This window comes from Ylistrum balloti, unplaced genomic scaffold, assembly GCF_031769215.1.
Source record: "Ylistrum balloti isolate Yb309-2 unplaced genomic scaffold, AGI_CSIRO_Ybal_v1 Utg369990, whole genome shotgun sequence".
Classification (NCBI taxonomy): domain Eukaryota; kingdom Metazoa; phylum Mollusca; class Bivalvia; order Pectinida; family Pectinidae; genus Ylistrum; species Ylistrum balloti.
The window spans coordinates 1-12,819 of record NW_026782073.1 but is presented as its reverse complement, the minus strand read 5'-3'; the positions used below and the strand labels follow the sequence as shown (position 1 = coordinate 12,819).

Here is a 12,819-nt window from a genome sequence, read left to right as displayed (position 1 = left end):
TATCTAATACTAAATCTGTATTGAAAAGTGCTATTCACTTGTGTGTCTTTTGTACAATCTTAAATTTAATGGTAATTTAGTCATTAATAGTTAATAAGATATCTATTACTATTATTGCCAATTGTTACTTTTAGAAGAGTGATTTTCATTTAAATACATCTACGTGAAAACTGCAACCAGTAAATACTAAAAATCATCTTGATTTAAACATTTATTATTATTATTTCTCATCATTAACAATAGTTTTAAAGATCATAATGCAAATGACAACGATACAACGCCAGCGTTGTGGTCAAGGAGGAAAATATCAAAGGGTTTGTCGTTATACCCGAAATGTTTACAGTCAGGCATTACATACTCCCTAAACTGTAGTAATTCCTGTGTCCACAGTTTTGTACATGGTAACAAAACCTCTATGGCTGTACTCGGACACACGTGACAGGTCAGTAGCATTTACCCTTCTCGGTAAATCATGTCCAATGTAATGATTTTTGAATCTGGCATTGGTAGTCCATGATATTGAATCGTCTTCCAGGCACAGTTATACATTTGTTTCAAAGCCATATAGTGTGACATCTTCTTATAAAGCGTTGAAGGCGTCTGAGAGTTTGGATAAATTTCATGAACAATCAATACATTTTTAGACATTGCAATCAATCTGTTCTGAAAAAAGCCAGTTTTCCAAATAGCATACATTTTATCTGGCATGGAAAACAGTGAGTAAATATATGTGAAAAATGATGATCGTTTTCTTTTAAATGACCAGTTTCTTTCATCATCGCTTAATATTCTATTAACTCCGTGAATGTCGCATCATGGCCGCACCTAAAACTTACAATATTTGCAGTTTTTCTCATCATTTTTATAATAAGCTTCCCAAGATGTGTCATATAAGTATGTAAGTATTTAAAGTAAGACATTTATGTTCATATAGTTCACGAACAAACAACGCTTTAGATAACAACATCCATTTTGATTTTATATTATTGAACGTTCTATCAACAGTTACGGTCATCAATGGACGGATTATTTATGTATGCGAGAAGGTTGATATGCTTAGTGCGAGTGTTAGCTGGCGACTACGATATATTCGTGTAAGCTTCCTTATGATAGGGCAGATAGTCTGACTTTATCGTTCTATTACACTGAAATATAATGCCGAATGAACCCAGCAAGACATCCAATCCGGTTATACTTTAATGACTAAGTTCAAGTGAGGATTAACACAACTACGATACTAAGCATTAAACAATGAGCAGTAGCTATCACTATTGTATGCAGTTCAACAATTGTGATGGAGCGCATTGCGTTATTCAACTTTGTACTTTTCATTGCCTGGAGATCAACTTCCCCAATACTCTACCAATCCCTTTCAGATTTGTTATATTCATAATTTATAATAAATATTTTATAACAACTGCATTATAATAATGTTTATCAAATAGAAGACTAAATAAATAACCAAGACAGTTGATACAGATTATGTTCATATTTATTTTGAGGGATGTAATATTTCATATAGATGGCGAATATAGGCAAATGACTTCAACTGAATCGGCATAAGAATGGAGGAAACTGGGTACAGAAAATTCCTCCAAAATAGCTGATGTTAACTAGTAAGTGAGGCATTAATATTAAATTCAGGAAATGATAAGCAATCTGTTGTCAGAGTGCAAAAAACTGAGCCACTGCAAGGAGTGTAGTTGAAGTCTTGACAGATAGGTTCCTGATGCCCAGGTCACTGCAAATCTTGACAGATAGGTTCCTGATGTCCAGGTCACTGCAAAGACACAAACAAAAAAGCACAGCAGAATTTGAAATGACCTTGCAAAATGGCGAATGCACGGCTATGACGTAATGAACATCAAGGATACAGATACAAGGGACATAACTCCAACGACTTTAACTAAAGTTGGAATAGCTGACCGTAAAGAGTGTGTGGTCTTCATATGATAAATGAAATTATTATAATGAAATAATTTTTAATAGTGCAGTCGTTATCTATTCCAAAATGACAATTTGATTCGCTCATTTTTAGAAGTCTTTGAAGGGATTGTCATGTCTTTTTAGCGTTTTTATCTTACTCGGAAACCCTCTTAATCAGAATTTGATTCACATCTTTCAAACACGGTAGGCTTTATTGTAATGACAAGAAATTGTACTTTCTCCGTGAAATTAATTATTTCTTTGTTTGTATTCATTTCAACGCAATAATTTGTTTCGATTTGGTATAGGCCATGTGTATATTGTTTCGCCTCGCGAAACTTTTGTCACGAAAAACAGCTTTCCTCATCTTAGATCATAGATGCAAACGATTCCCTCAGAGACAAAACGGAAGTAGTGTCGATGGAAACAGAAAAATGTTTAGAAAGAAGGAGTTGCATTTTACGATTATGCAATAGAATGGCAAGTAGAATTCTTCTGCCCTACCTGCATGTCTTCTGCAATAAATTAGGTTCCTTTAGTTATTGTTTTCGTTTCTATGCTGTGGCATTGGTTGGTTTGAAATGGTATATATCACTTTTTCCTGCTTGCTTCTTTTTTGATATCTTGGAGTTTAAAGAGTAACAGCTCTGCCGATTCTATAGATGCTGGGAGTATTCAAGTATTCATAAAATAGTGCAAACTTACAAAAAATGTGGAAAATAAGAAAATAAAAAGAACGCAAAAGGGTTTTGTAGCTCATTGACAAACCATACGAATCTCCATAATATGACAAAACAACAAGCAAAATATCAAAGAAAATAATTGCCATACTTGGTCTTTTATTATCATAGGCCTTCATACTGTGACGGTTTATTAAATATAGATATACAAATCTTTCACAAAATATGTACAAACTTTCCTGCTTTGTCCAGTAGCTGTTTACAATTATCCACTTTTCCACAGCAAATGTCATATATTACATTGAACGCCCAAAAACATTTTGGAAACATTTATGTATTTATTGAAGCTTCTATGATGTTGTTTTTTAAAACAGTCGCACTTTTGTTCGTCGATATGCAGTAGATAGTGATAAGACTATGCATTTTCAATTCACATTTAGTCCGCTCCACAACTTTTCAATTAATTTATCTTTTTAAAAAACTATACCTAACAGGACTTAATATTAAAAAAAGTTATACCTAACAGGAATTAACATTAAAAAAGCTATACTTAATAGGAATTTAACATTAAAAAAACTATTCGTAAGGAGTGGTTTAAAAACAACGTTCACGCACAAATCTAATTCTAATTGAAGACTTTTTTTTATTTTGATTTATTAACGATCGGGTGACCAACAATATCTCCGTCAAATTAAAGTCCCATATTGTCCATCTCCCTGGACATCTGGCACACTGTACACGAATAGCACAAACAAAATGCACATATGTCTTGCAGGATACTTCCCTAGAAAAAGTAAAGAAATAAACAAATTAGCCCAGATGTTTCCCTCGAAACATAAAAAACATAACAAAAGGCCAAATACTCCTCGAGAAACAGATAAAAATTCACCCAAGTATCAATATCAATATATAAAAATAAAAATCATCCAAGTTTTCAATACAAACATATGAAAATATACATCACTCAAGTATCATTACAAACATATGAAAATAAACATCAACCGAGGTATCGATACAAAAATCTGAAAAAATAAACATCACCCAGGGTATCAAAATTAACATCATCCATTGTTTCAATGCAAACATATAAAAATAGACATTAACCCAATGCATCAATTCAAACATATGAAAATAAATATCACTCAATATACCTAGCTAGAAACTTGATAATTATACTTCATACAAAAACTGCCATGGAAGACAACAAACACATAAATTAATAATTACAGACACTCCTGTTTTTGAAACAATCTATAACAAAATTGTAGCTTAAATAAGTTAAAATGCATACTTTCAGGCAAGAATTACCATATGTGTAAAGTTCCGTACAACTTTGTTCGCAACTTGAGTAAGAATTGTCAGGACAGGCATACAGGCACCAGGTAATCACTGTATACTAACCCTAGTATAACCACAGGGGAGTTAATACGAAAGAAATAAGATGGAAATGAAATAAAAATAGTTAAAAAGGAGAATACAGAATAAGAATATACACTAAAGTGAAGGGAAGGCGTAAGGGTAATATATATATATATATATATAATCTATATATCTATTTATGTGTAAATTCTGAAAGGCGTGACAAGGAAGTAAATGTTTATGGCTTAACAAAGGGTTGGTATTGATAGTTTAACCCTATCTCCAAATCATCATACGTTCTAGGTCTTCACAGGAAAATGAAGTATAAGATTACCGCCATGTCATAGATCACCATTTGGATAAGGTATTTAGGAAGTGCTAGTAATAACATAAATCTAAGCCAATATTGTACACATTAACAAATCATTTATGCGATAACCAACAATAATTTGGGGTAGCATAAAGCACAGTAAATAACAACGGCACTGCAACAAATTATCACCATTCATAACACGATGAAAAGGTCATTTAAACTCTCCGATTGAGAATTCCATAACAGCAATCGAACAACTTTATTTGAGCTTCATCTCTAAAACAAACAAATGCAGACTACGATGAATCAGGACAGCTTTCAGAATAGCATAAATAGATGTATTCACAGTGAAAGCGAACAAAAGATCAATAGAAGGGCTGACTTACTCGTATTCCGCCGAGAGTCCTCAGGCGAGCACGCATGGCGATGTTTGAACCAGCGCAGCAATGTGGCAGCAGGCAACACTCACCCAGGCGTGCGGCATTTTTACACTCCATACCAGGCAGACAGAGCATTGTCATGATACCTGTGGGTGATATCAGAAGTACGTAAAGACACCCTAAACTGAGACCGTAGGGACAGATATTATATCGTTTAATATCCTGTATAAAAGTATTCTTACAAAAGAACCTTTCCATTAAATTCTTCAACACGTCTTACTATGCCATTACATATCAGGTACTGGGCGAATGTCTCTATTAATGACAATATTTTGCCGGAATGAGAGGTAAAGGAGGTTTTAAAGGTATTGATAAATTGCAGAAATATATGGAACATGAATTTGTATTAAAACAATGTTTGATAAAACTAATTGCAGAATACGTCAATGTTGAGCGTTAGATAACGTTAAATCAGCTTGAGGACATACTTCTAGCATATTCTTCAGAAGTAATATCAAATAAAGTTTCTAGTAATACAAATAAAAAGCACTTTCATATACATTATCGAAATTTAAAAAAACAGTAATCTGAAAATTTAAACGTTGGGTAATTTTGGTAAAACCGTTATGAAATAAATCAATAAATGCCTTTTATACTTACCGACAGTAAGGGTAGTAATCTACCAAAATATTTTGAAAGCCTTGTCCGAAAATATAAGGAAAACATTTACTCAAAAAGATCTTAACAAGAACGTATACATTACATGAACTACAGTCGGAGAAGCAACCGAACAATCCTGTTGACCACTCTCTGTGACCACCCACTTCACCGATCCTCTGGGGAATAGGCTGTTGCAACATCGGTTGTACTGACATCGATGCTGACATGGCTACCGACATCACTGATTAAACTGCAGGAAAAATAAAGGTAAGAATCTAAATCAATAAAACTAGGACAAAGAATGAACGAGAAACTCCTGAAAAACTTAAGCCCAGGTGTTCCGGAAAAACATAAGTCTTCTGCTTTATTGACGACACCGCTTTGTCAATCTTGGTCAATAGCTAGTATGTAATGTCACGTTCTCAAAAGAGAACAAGTTATACAACAACGAACATCAAACACGTCCAACTTCATATGGCACAAAGAAATAGAATAATTCTCAATGAGATCACTATGGCTACCGTTATGGTTCCCCATAATTTTAATCAACCTGCATCCTTTGAAATCCTTTTCGTGATTTCCAATTCTGGTGGGTATATACCATGGACGTAGTCAAGACCTCATCAATATATCTTAACGTGAAATTAAACGACTTTGCAAGGTCTTTGTGACCTGTTTTGATAAATTCTTCAAAACAATTGAGTCTGATATGAAAACAAAAATATCAAGTCAGCTAACAGGGGCACAATTTATCCCCTAAGGTATGTCAATAGTCTATTGTAAGTTCTTGCCATCAAACTAGTCTAGTCATGTTTATGACAATTAAACCTACGATAAGGTTGCATGAGTCATCTATCACTCTACACAAATATTGGTAAGTTACTAGGATTGAGTGTTTTTCGGTTATCAAATAGGCTATATGCAATAATGCAGCCGTTTATTACAGATATGTACTAAAATATTCAATGTGCATGTAATCTGACTTATTTTCACACCTATCTTGTTGTGGTGTATTTCGTTATATAGAATTCAAGGTGTAGTTGTACGCTTTAAATCTAATCTATTTTTAATTTCTGTTATTGCATTGGTAATCATTTTCAGAAACGCTCAGGCTTTTGTTGTGTAACAATACGGCATACAGGTCTCACCTGGGTAGGCGGGAACCGGATTTCATATCGACAAATTATATTTCAAAATTCTAAAAACATTTCTGATACAATGATTTTGTCGAGTCCACGTTCGATGGCATACAATGTATAGACATTTAAAATATAATTTGTAAAATGTTGAAAGGAACAACTGTTGCATAGCAAATCCGATAGCTGTAATTGATTGGGTTTTTTTTTTTACACAAGTCTGCAAAACATACACATCAAACCGTCATTGTAACAGGAGCCTTATTCCAACGCCTTGTCAACAGTCACCGGCAATTCTTAAATCGCGTTCAACTTGACTTATAACAAATAGGTGCTCCGTGATTCCTATCATCATGAGTTGTTTAGTAAAACAACAAAAGGAATTTCTTGTCTTCATTATTATTGTATCAATCTTCACGATAACATCGTGCAATATTTTAAGAATTGTTAGCTAAGATGCAGACGGATTTTAAAAACATTTAATAACATGCTAACATTTCTCTTACCCTTCTTGGGTGTATCTTCATTTTTACTGGTGTGAGCTCGTCTCGTCCCACAATATTCCAAGGATGATAAGAAATGATCATTCTCTCCTTATGTTTTGAGATTGGAGGGATCTTAATCTTCGATTATTACAATCAATCTCTAACCCGTATGTTTGCAAACATAATGTTCACCCTCGGGTACAAATCAAAAACAGCGCTATTGAAAATCTTATCGTAGAACATGTTGATGACAAAGATTGTGACAAGCTCACTGAATGTCTGACAGTAACTAAAGCTTAAACAGGACTATAGAAAATCTTACTGTAGAACATGTTGATGACAAAGATTGTGACAAGCTCACTGAATGTCTGACAGTAACTAAAGCTTAAACAGGACTATAGAAAATCTTACTGTAGAACATGTTGATGACAAAGATTGTGACAAGGTCACTGAATGTCTGACAGTAACTAAAGCCTAAACATACCATAGAAAATCTTACTGTAGAACATGTTGATGACAGACTGACAAGATTATTTCATGTTTTACTGTTCATCAGTTTTGACAAATACTGAAACAAGACTGTTAAATGAATATTTCATTTTATCAAAATTTTAGTTCAGGAAAAAAACCATCGAGGACAAGACATATACTATAAAGACTGCAAAAAATAAGAAACCGTCAGAAGTTTGGAGGAAATATATGCATTCTCTGGTACTGTTTTAATTTTCTATCTAAATTCAAATGACGTTATGGTTTCCATATGGAATTTTAAGTCATATCGGTATGTTTAGTGATACGACTATTTTAAAAACAAATTATGACCGTTTTCATGTGAAAATAAAACTTACACAATATCAGTGATAAAGTTTCTCACCTCTGTGTCTTCCACAAGAAAAAGTGTTTACGGGTGTGACAGCTAACGTTAATACCGGTCTCTCCGTCCGATACCGGATATTGTAAATGGATTGGTGTTTATTGTTTACAGTTTCCAGTAGTTACCAACGCGCACTCATTTTCTCGAAAGTGAAACTAAAAGCACTATTGAATATCTTACTGTAAAATATTACATAATATCAGTGATAAAGTTTCTCACCTCTGTGTCTTCCACAAGAAAAACTGTTTACGGGTGTGACAGCTAACGTTAATACCGGTCTCTCCGTCGGATACTGGATATTGTAAATGGATTGGTGTTTATTGTTTACAGTTTCCAGTAGTTACCATCGCGCAATCATTTCCTCGAAAGTGAAACTAACAATACTATTGAATATCTTACTGTAAAATATTATAATTGCAAAGACTGTGACAAGATCACTGAATGTATGACAGTAACTAAAGCTTAAAACAGGGCTATTGAAAATCCTATAGTAGAACATGTTGATGACAAAGACTGACAAGGACACTGACTGTCTGAAAGTAAATAAAGACAAAAACAGGGCCATAGAAAATCTTACTGTAGAACATGTTGATGACAGACTGTGACAAGATTATTTCATGTTTTACTGTTCATCAGTTTTGACAAATACTGAAACAAGACTGTTAAATGAATATTTCATTTTATCAAAATTTTAGTTTAGGAAAAAACCATCGAGGACAAGACATATACTATAAAGACTGCAAAAAATAAGAAACCGTCAGAAGTTTGGAGGAAATATATGCATTCTCTGGTACTGTTTTAATTTTCTATCTAAATTCAAATGACGTTATGGTTTCCATATGGAATTTAAGTCATATCGGTATGTTTAGTGATACGACTATTTTAAAAACAAATTATGACCGTTTTCATGTGAAAATAAAACTTACACAATATCAGTGATAAAGTTTCTCACCTCTGTGTCTTCCACAAGAAAAACTGTTTACGGGTGGGGTCTTCCCCGAACACCAACTCTGTATATGACAACATGTTTACATAGGAGGTCAACTGTGTAGGCTGTTTTAGAATTGTAGTACAGGTAACTTGCGCAGGTAAATTCTGATAACTGTTCAGAAAACTGAAAACTGTTAATAACTGTAAAATAAAGGAATCAAATATCTTTGTTAAATCTGTTTAAATCCCAAGCTATTCAATGGGAAATGTATAAAAGCCAAGTTCATTTTGGGAAATTATCATATTTCAATTTGCACTTTGAAAGATCAATATCTCAATCATTGCTTGATTTATTACTGTACTTTTGTCACAGATAGATATTGTCAAATCATAACTTTTGCCATATATATATTAGTTAATCTTGTATTTTCTCTCAGTTTTTATGTAAATTGTAACTTTTGTCAAATATTAGTTAATCTTGTATTTTCTCTCAGTTTTTACGTAAATTGTGTTTAATTTGAGTGATATCATTATCTGTGTTGTTTGATACAAGGACAGTATGGCTAATGCTCAGATCAACGTTAAGTTCATCACCAACAGAAGAGGCGGACAGAACCTTTCACATAATGGATTCATCTTCAGACAGATTCGAAAGAACGGCAGCAGGACATTCTGGAGATCTTCGACCTCAGGCTGCTCAGCATCACTCTCGACAATCGACAACATACCAGCTAACTTCGGAAGAAATTCACACACCCACCCCTCAGACCCAGCCAGTGTTGTTGCCAAACACATCATGAACCAGATCACCAATAAATGCGTATAATCGGTCCAGCCTATTCCGTCCATCTTTGAGGAAGAGCTCAATTAACCCGAGACAACGACTGGGATGACACTTCCAAGGCCGTGGTCCAGCGACTACCAACATTCTACACAGCGAAATCGTCTCTTTACCGTGCTCGCCGCAAGCAGACTCCTCCACTACCTTTGGCCGACATCACCTTGGATGGAAGATGGACAGAAGCATCTACTGACGAACCATTTCTCCTCTTTGACGACGGTGAACAGAACAACAGGATGATCGCATTCGCTTCGTCGGAGAACCTGGCCGAACTTGCAGCATCTGACACCTTCTTCTGTGACGGAACTTTCTACAACTGTCCAACAATGTTTCATCAGATTTACAGCGTCCATGTACAGAATGAAGGCATCATGACACCAGTCGTATACGCATTACTACTCGGAAAGAGCCAGGCAATCTACAGCCGTTTCTTCACCCTTCTCCATGGTCACATGGCACACTTCGACATTCCATTCCGACCCACTACAGCCTTCGTCGATTTTGAGGTAGCTGCACTCAACGCCATCCGACATGTTTTCCACGGTATCACCATTAAGGGATATTTTTCCACTTCAACCAGTGCATTTGGCGAAAGGCCCAGTCTACCGGACTCCAGACACTGTACCGTGACAACGACGACGTCAAGCTACTTGTACGACGAGCTGCAATTTAATCGGTCACGAAATTTACATAGCCGTAATCGGCCTATGATCTGCAAACGTAAATATAAACAATTGGAACGACGTTTGCGTAACGAATATAAACGTCAAGAAGGGAATTTTATTGAAAGTTTAAGTAAGATTAATCCAAATCAGTACTTCAAATTGTTTTAAGAAAGTAACAAGAAATTCTCTAAATTGTGAAGATTTTTACCAATACTTCAAAACATTGTGTACTTCCGACACAAGCGAAAGTGACATTATACAAGATATTCCCGACTGTGTGTGATGAACTGGACGCTGTAATAACAGAGTCTGAAGTATTGAGAGTATTAAATTGTATCAACAATGATAAATCCCCAGGTGCTGACAATTTATTAAATGAATACTTTACACATGCGAAGGAAATGTTTGTACCTTTGTTATGTAAAGTATTTAACAGTATATTTAAATCTGGGTTTTTCCCTACATCTTGGGCGGGAGGTATTGTTATCCCTTTGTATAAAAAAGGGGACAAAAACGATGTGAATAATGACAGAGGTATAACACTTGTTAGTAACTTGGGTAAAATATTTACATCAGCTTTGAACACCAGACTGTTAAACTGGTCAGAATCATACAATGTGATGTCAGATGCACAATATGTTTTTTAAAAACGTTATGGAACTGTAGATGCAATTTATGCATTACATGGTCTAATAAACAATTATTTAACAAAGAAAAAACGTCTCTACTGCTGTTCTGTTGATTACCAGAAGGCGTTCGACACTGTGAACAGAACTTTCCTGTGGAAAAAACTTATCAAACAAAATGTAACTGGTAAAATGCTAAAAATGATACAATCATTGTATACTCATGTAAAAACACGTGTCAGAAAAGATGGATTATTATCTGACGATTTTTCCGGTAATCTCGGATTGTACCAAGGTGAATCGTTATCTCCAATTTTGTTTTCTCTGTACGTTAACGATCTAGAAAATGATTTATATCATAATTGCGACGCAATTGAATTTTTGTGATGTATCGCTTATGTTATTAATGTATGCCGATAATACGGTTTTATTTTCTGAGACTGCAAAAGGCTTACAGTCTATGCTTAATGAACTCAGTAATTATTGTAATAAGTGGAAGTTATCTGTAAATATAAATAAAACTAAGGGTATGATTTTTAGGAATGGCGGTAATGTTAGAGAGAACGAACGCTGGAATTATAGTTTTATATCTGTTAAAATTGTACGATATTTTTGTTACTTAGGACTTGTATTCAATTACAATGGTAAATTTACTGCTACTCAGAAAACCTTAGCTACACAAGGCAAAAAAGCGTTGTTTGGTTTAGAAAAATATTTTAGAGAATATCAGTTTAATGTCATTACTAAACAGTCAATTTTTGACACATACGTTACAAGTATACTTAACTATGGTTGAGAGGTATGGGGTTTTCACGCCGCCAAAGATATAGAAAATGTACATTTGTATTTTTGTAAAAAAAATTCTGAAGGCTCCTTCTAGAGCTTCAAATATGATGATTTACAATGAGCTTGGATGAGTGCCATTGTACATTTACAGAAATGTCCAAGCTATTAAATATTGGTTAACATTTTTGGATACTGACAATTGTATTTTATAGGGTATATACCAAGAACAACTTAACATTTGTAATGCAAATCCCGGTAGAATTGTAAACTGGGTGAGTCATATTAAACACAACCTGTGTACTACAGGATTTATGTATGTATGGGGAAAATCAAGGTATTGTTTACTCTGACAAAAATGTATTTTTAAAAACTGTTAAAATGAGACTGAATGATATTTTCTTCCGAAATATGTTATCAAGTTTTGAAACATCGAGTAAACGTGATTTATATAAATATCTAATTGATAACCGTAGTTATTCACTGCAGTATTACTTATCAAAGATAAGAAGTCAAAGATAATGTATGTATTGTCAATTACAAGAAATTGAAGATGAGTACCATTTCATGCTAAGCTGTCCTTTATATTCTAACCTAAGGAAAAATATGTAAAAAGATATTTTGTAATCGCCCATCAGTGTACAAACTTATTTAGTTACTAACAGAGGAAAACTATAAACAACAACTCAATATATGTAGATTTCTGAAGTCAGCCATGGATTTAAGAAATGTTACAAATACATAAATAGTAGATGCATTAGATGATCAAAATGGTGAATGTTTCCAGTAGATGATATTGTTAACACTAAATTGTCAATTTAATGGTGTATGCTATTTTATCTAACCTCCATTCTGCCACTTGTATATTGTATATGATTATGTAGGTGTACCTACAGGCCGTGCGGTCTTTGGTTTTTGTCAATAACCAATTGAACAGGCCTACAGGTGTGACGTAATTTAACTGCCCCTAGGTATAGAGATTAGATCCTCCGACCCTATGTTGACCCATTACTGCAGCAATACAACCTCACCAACCAGATAATGTTCGGCCCCATTTAGCTAGGCTATCTGTCGCGACCAAAAAGTACCCGAGAACTGGATTAATGAATTGATTAACTAAACCAATTTATTGACAAGTACGGATATGGGATCCATACTTGT

General features: G+C 34.3%; 1 protein-coding gene and 1 pseudogene across 2 annotated transcripts; both read right to left on the bottom strand.

Annotated features, from left to right (window-relative positions):
- Positions 1–252: 252 nt before the first annotated feature.
- On the bottom strand, positions 253–890 carry LOC132547948 (uncharacterized; annotated as a pseudogene).
- Positions 891–2,735: 1,845 nt separating this feature from the next.
- Positions 2,736–8,080, bottom strand: LOC132547959 (placenta-specific gene 8 protein-like). 2 transcript variants are annotated; one of them, XM_060211777.1, is made up of 4 exons: positions 8,033–8,080; positions 5,422–5,568; positions 4,665–4,804; positions 2,736–3,390 (listed from the first exon to the last, which is right to left on the bottom strand). In XM_060211777.1, the coding sequence occupies exons 2-4, from the start codon at positions 5,555–5,557 to the stop codon at positions 3,298–3,300; spliced, it is 369 nt and encodes a 122-aa protein (XP_060067760.1). In that variant the 5' UTR covers positions 5,558–5,568; positions 8,033–8,080; the 3' UTR covers positions 2,736–3,297. The 2 variants fall into 2 exon arrangements, with proteins under 2 accessions (XP_060067760.1, XP_060067759.1); XM_060211776.1 differs by lacking the exon at positions 8,033–8,080 and adding an exon at positions 7,814–7,849.
- Positions 8,081–12,819: the final 4,739 nt, after the last annotated feature.

Bases quoted from the DNA above. Each gene is read 5' to 3' on its own strand.
- LOC132547959 (XM_060211777.1), bottom strand. From the start codon at position 5,557: ATGTCGGTAGCCATGTCAGCATCGATGTCAGTACAACCGATGTTGCAA. The intron at 4,805-5,421 runs GTAATGTATACG...TATCACCCACAG, and splicing joins CTTCTCCGACTGTAGTTCAT to GTATCATGACAATGCTCTGT. The intron at 3,391-4,664 runs GTAAGTCAGCCC...TACTTTTTCTAG, and splicing joins GGACTCTCGGCGGAATACGA to GGAAGTATCCTGCAAGACAT.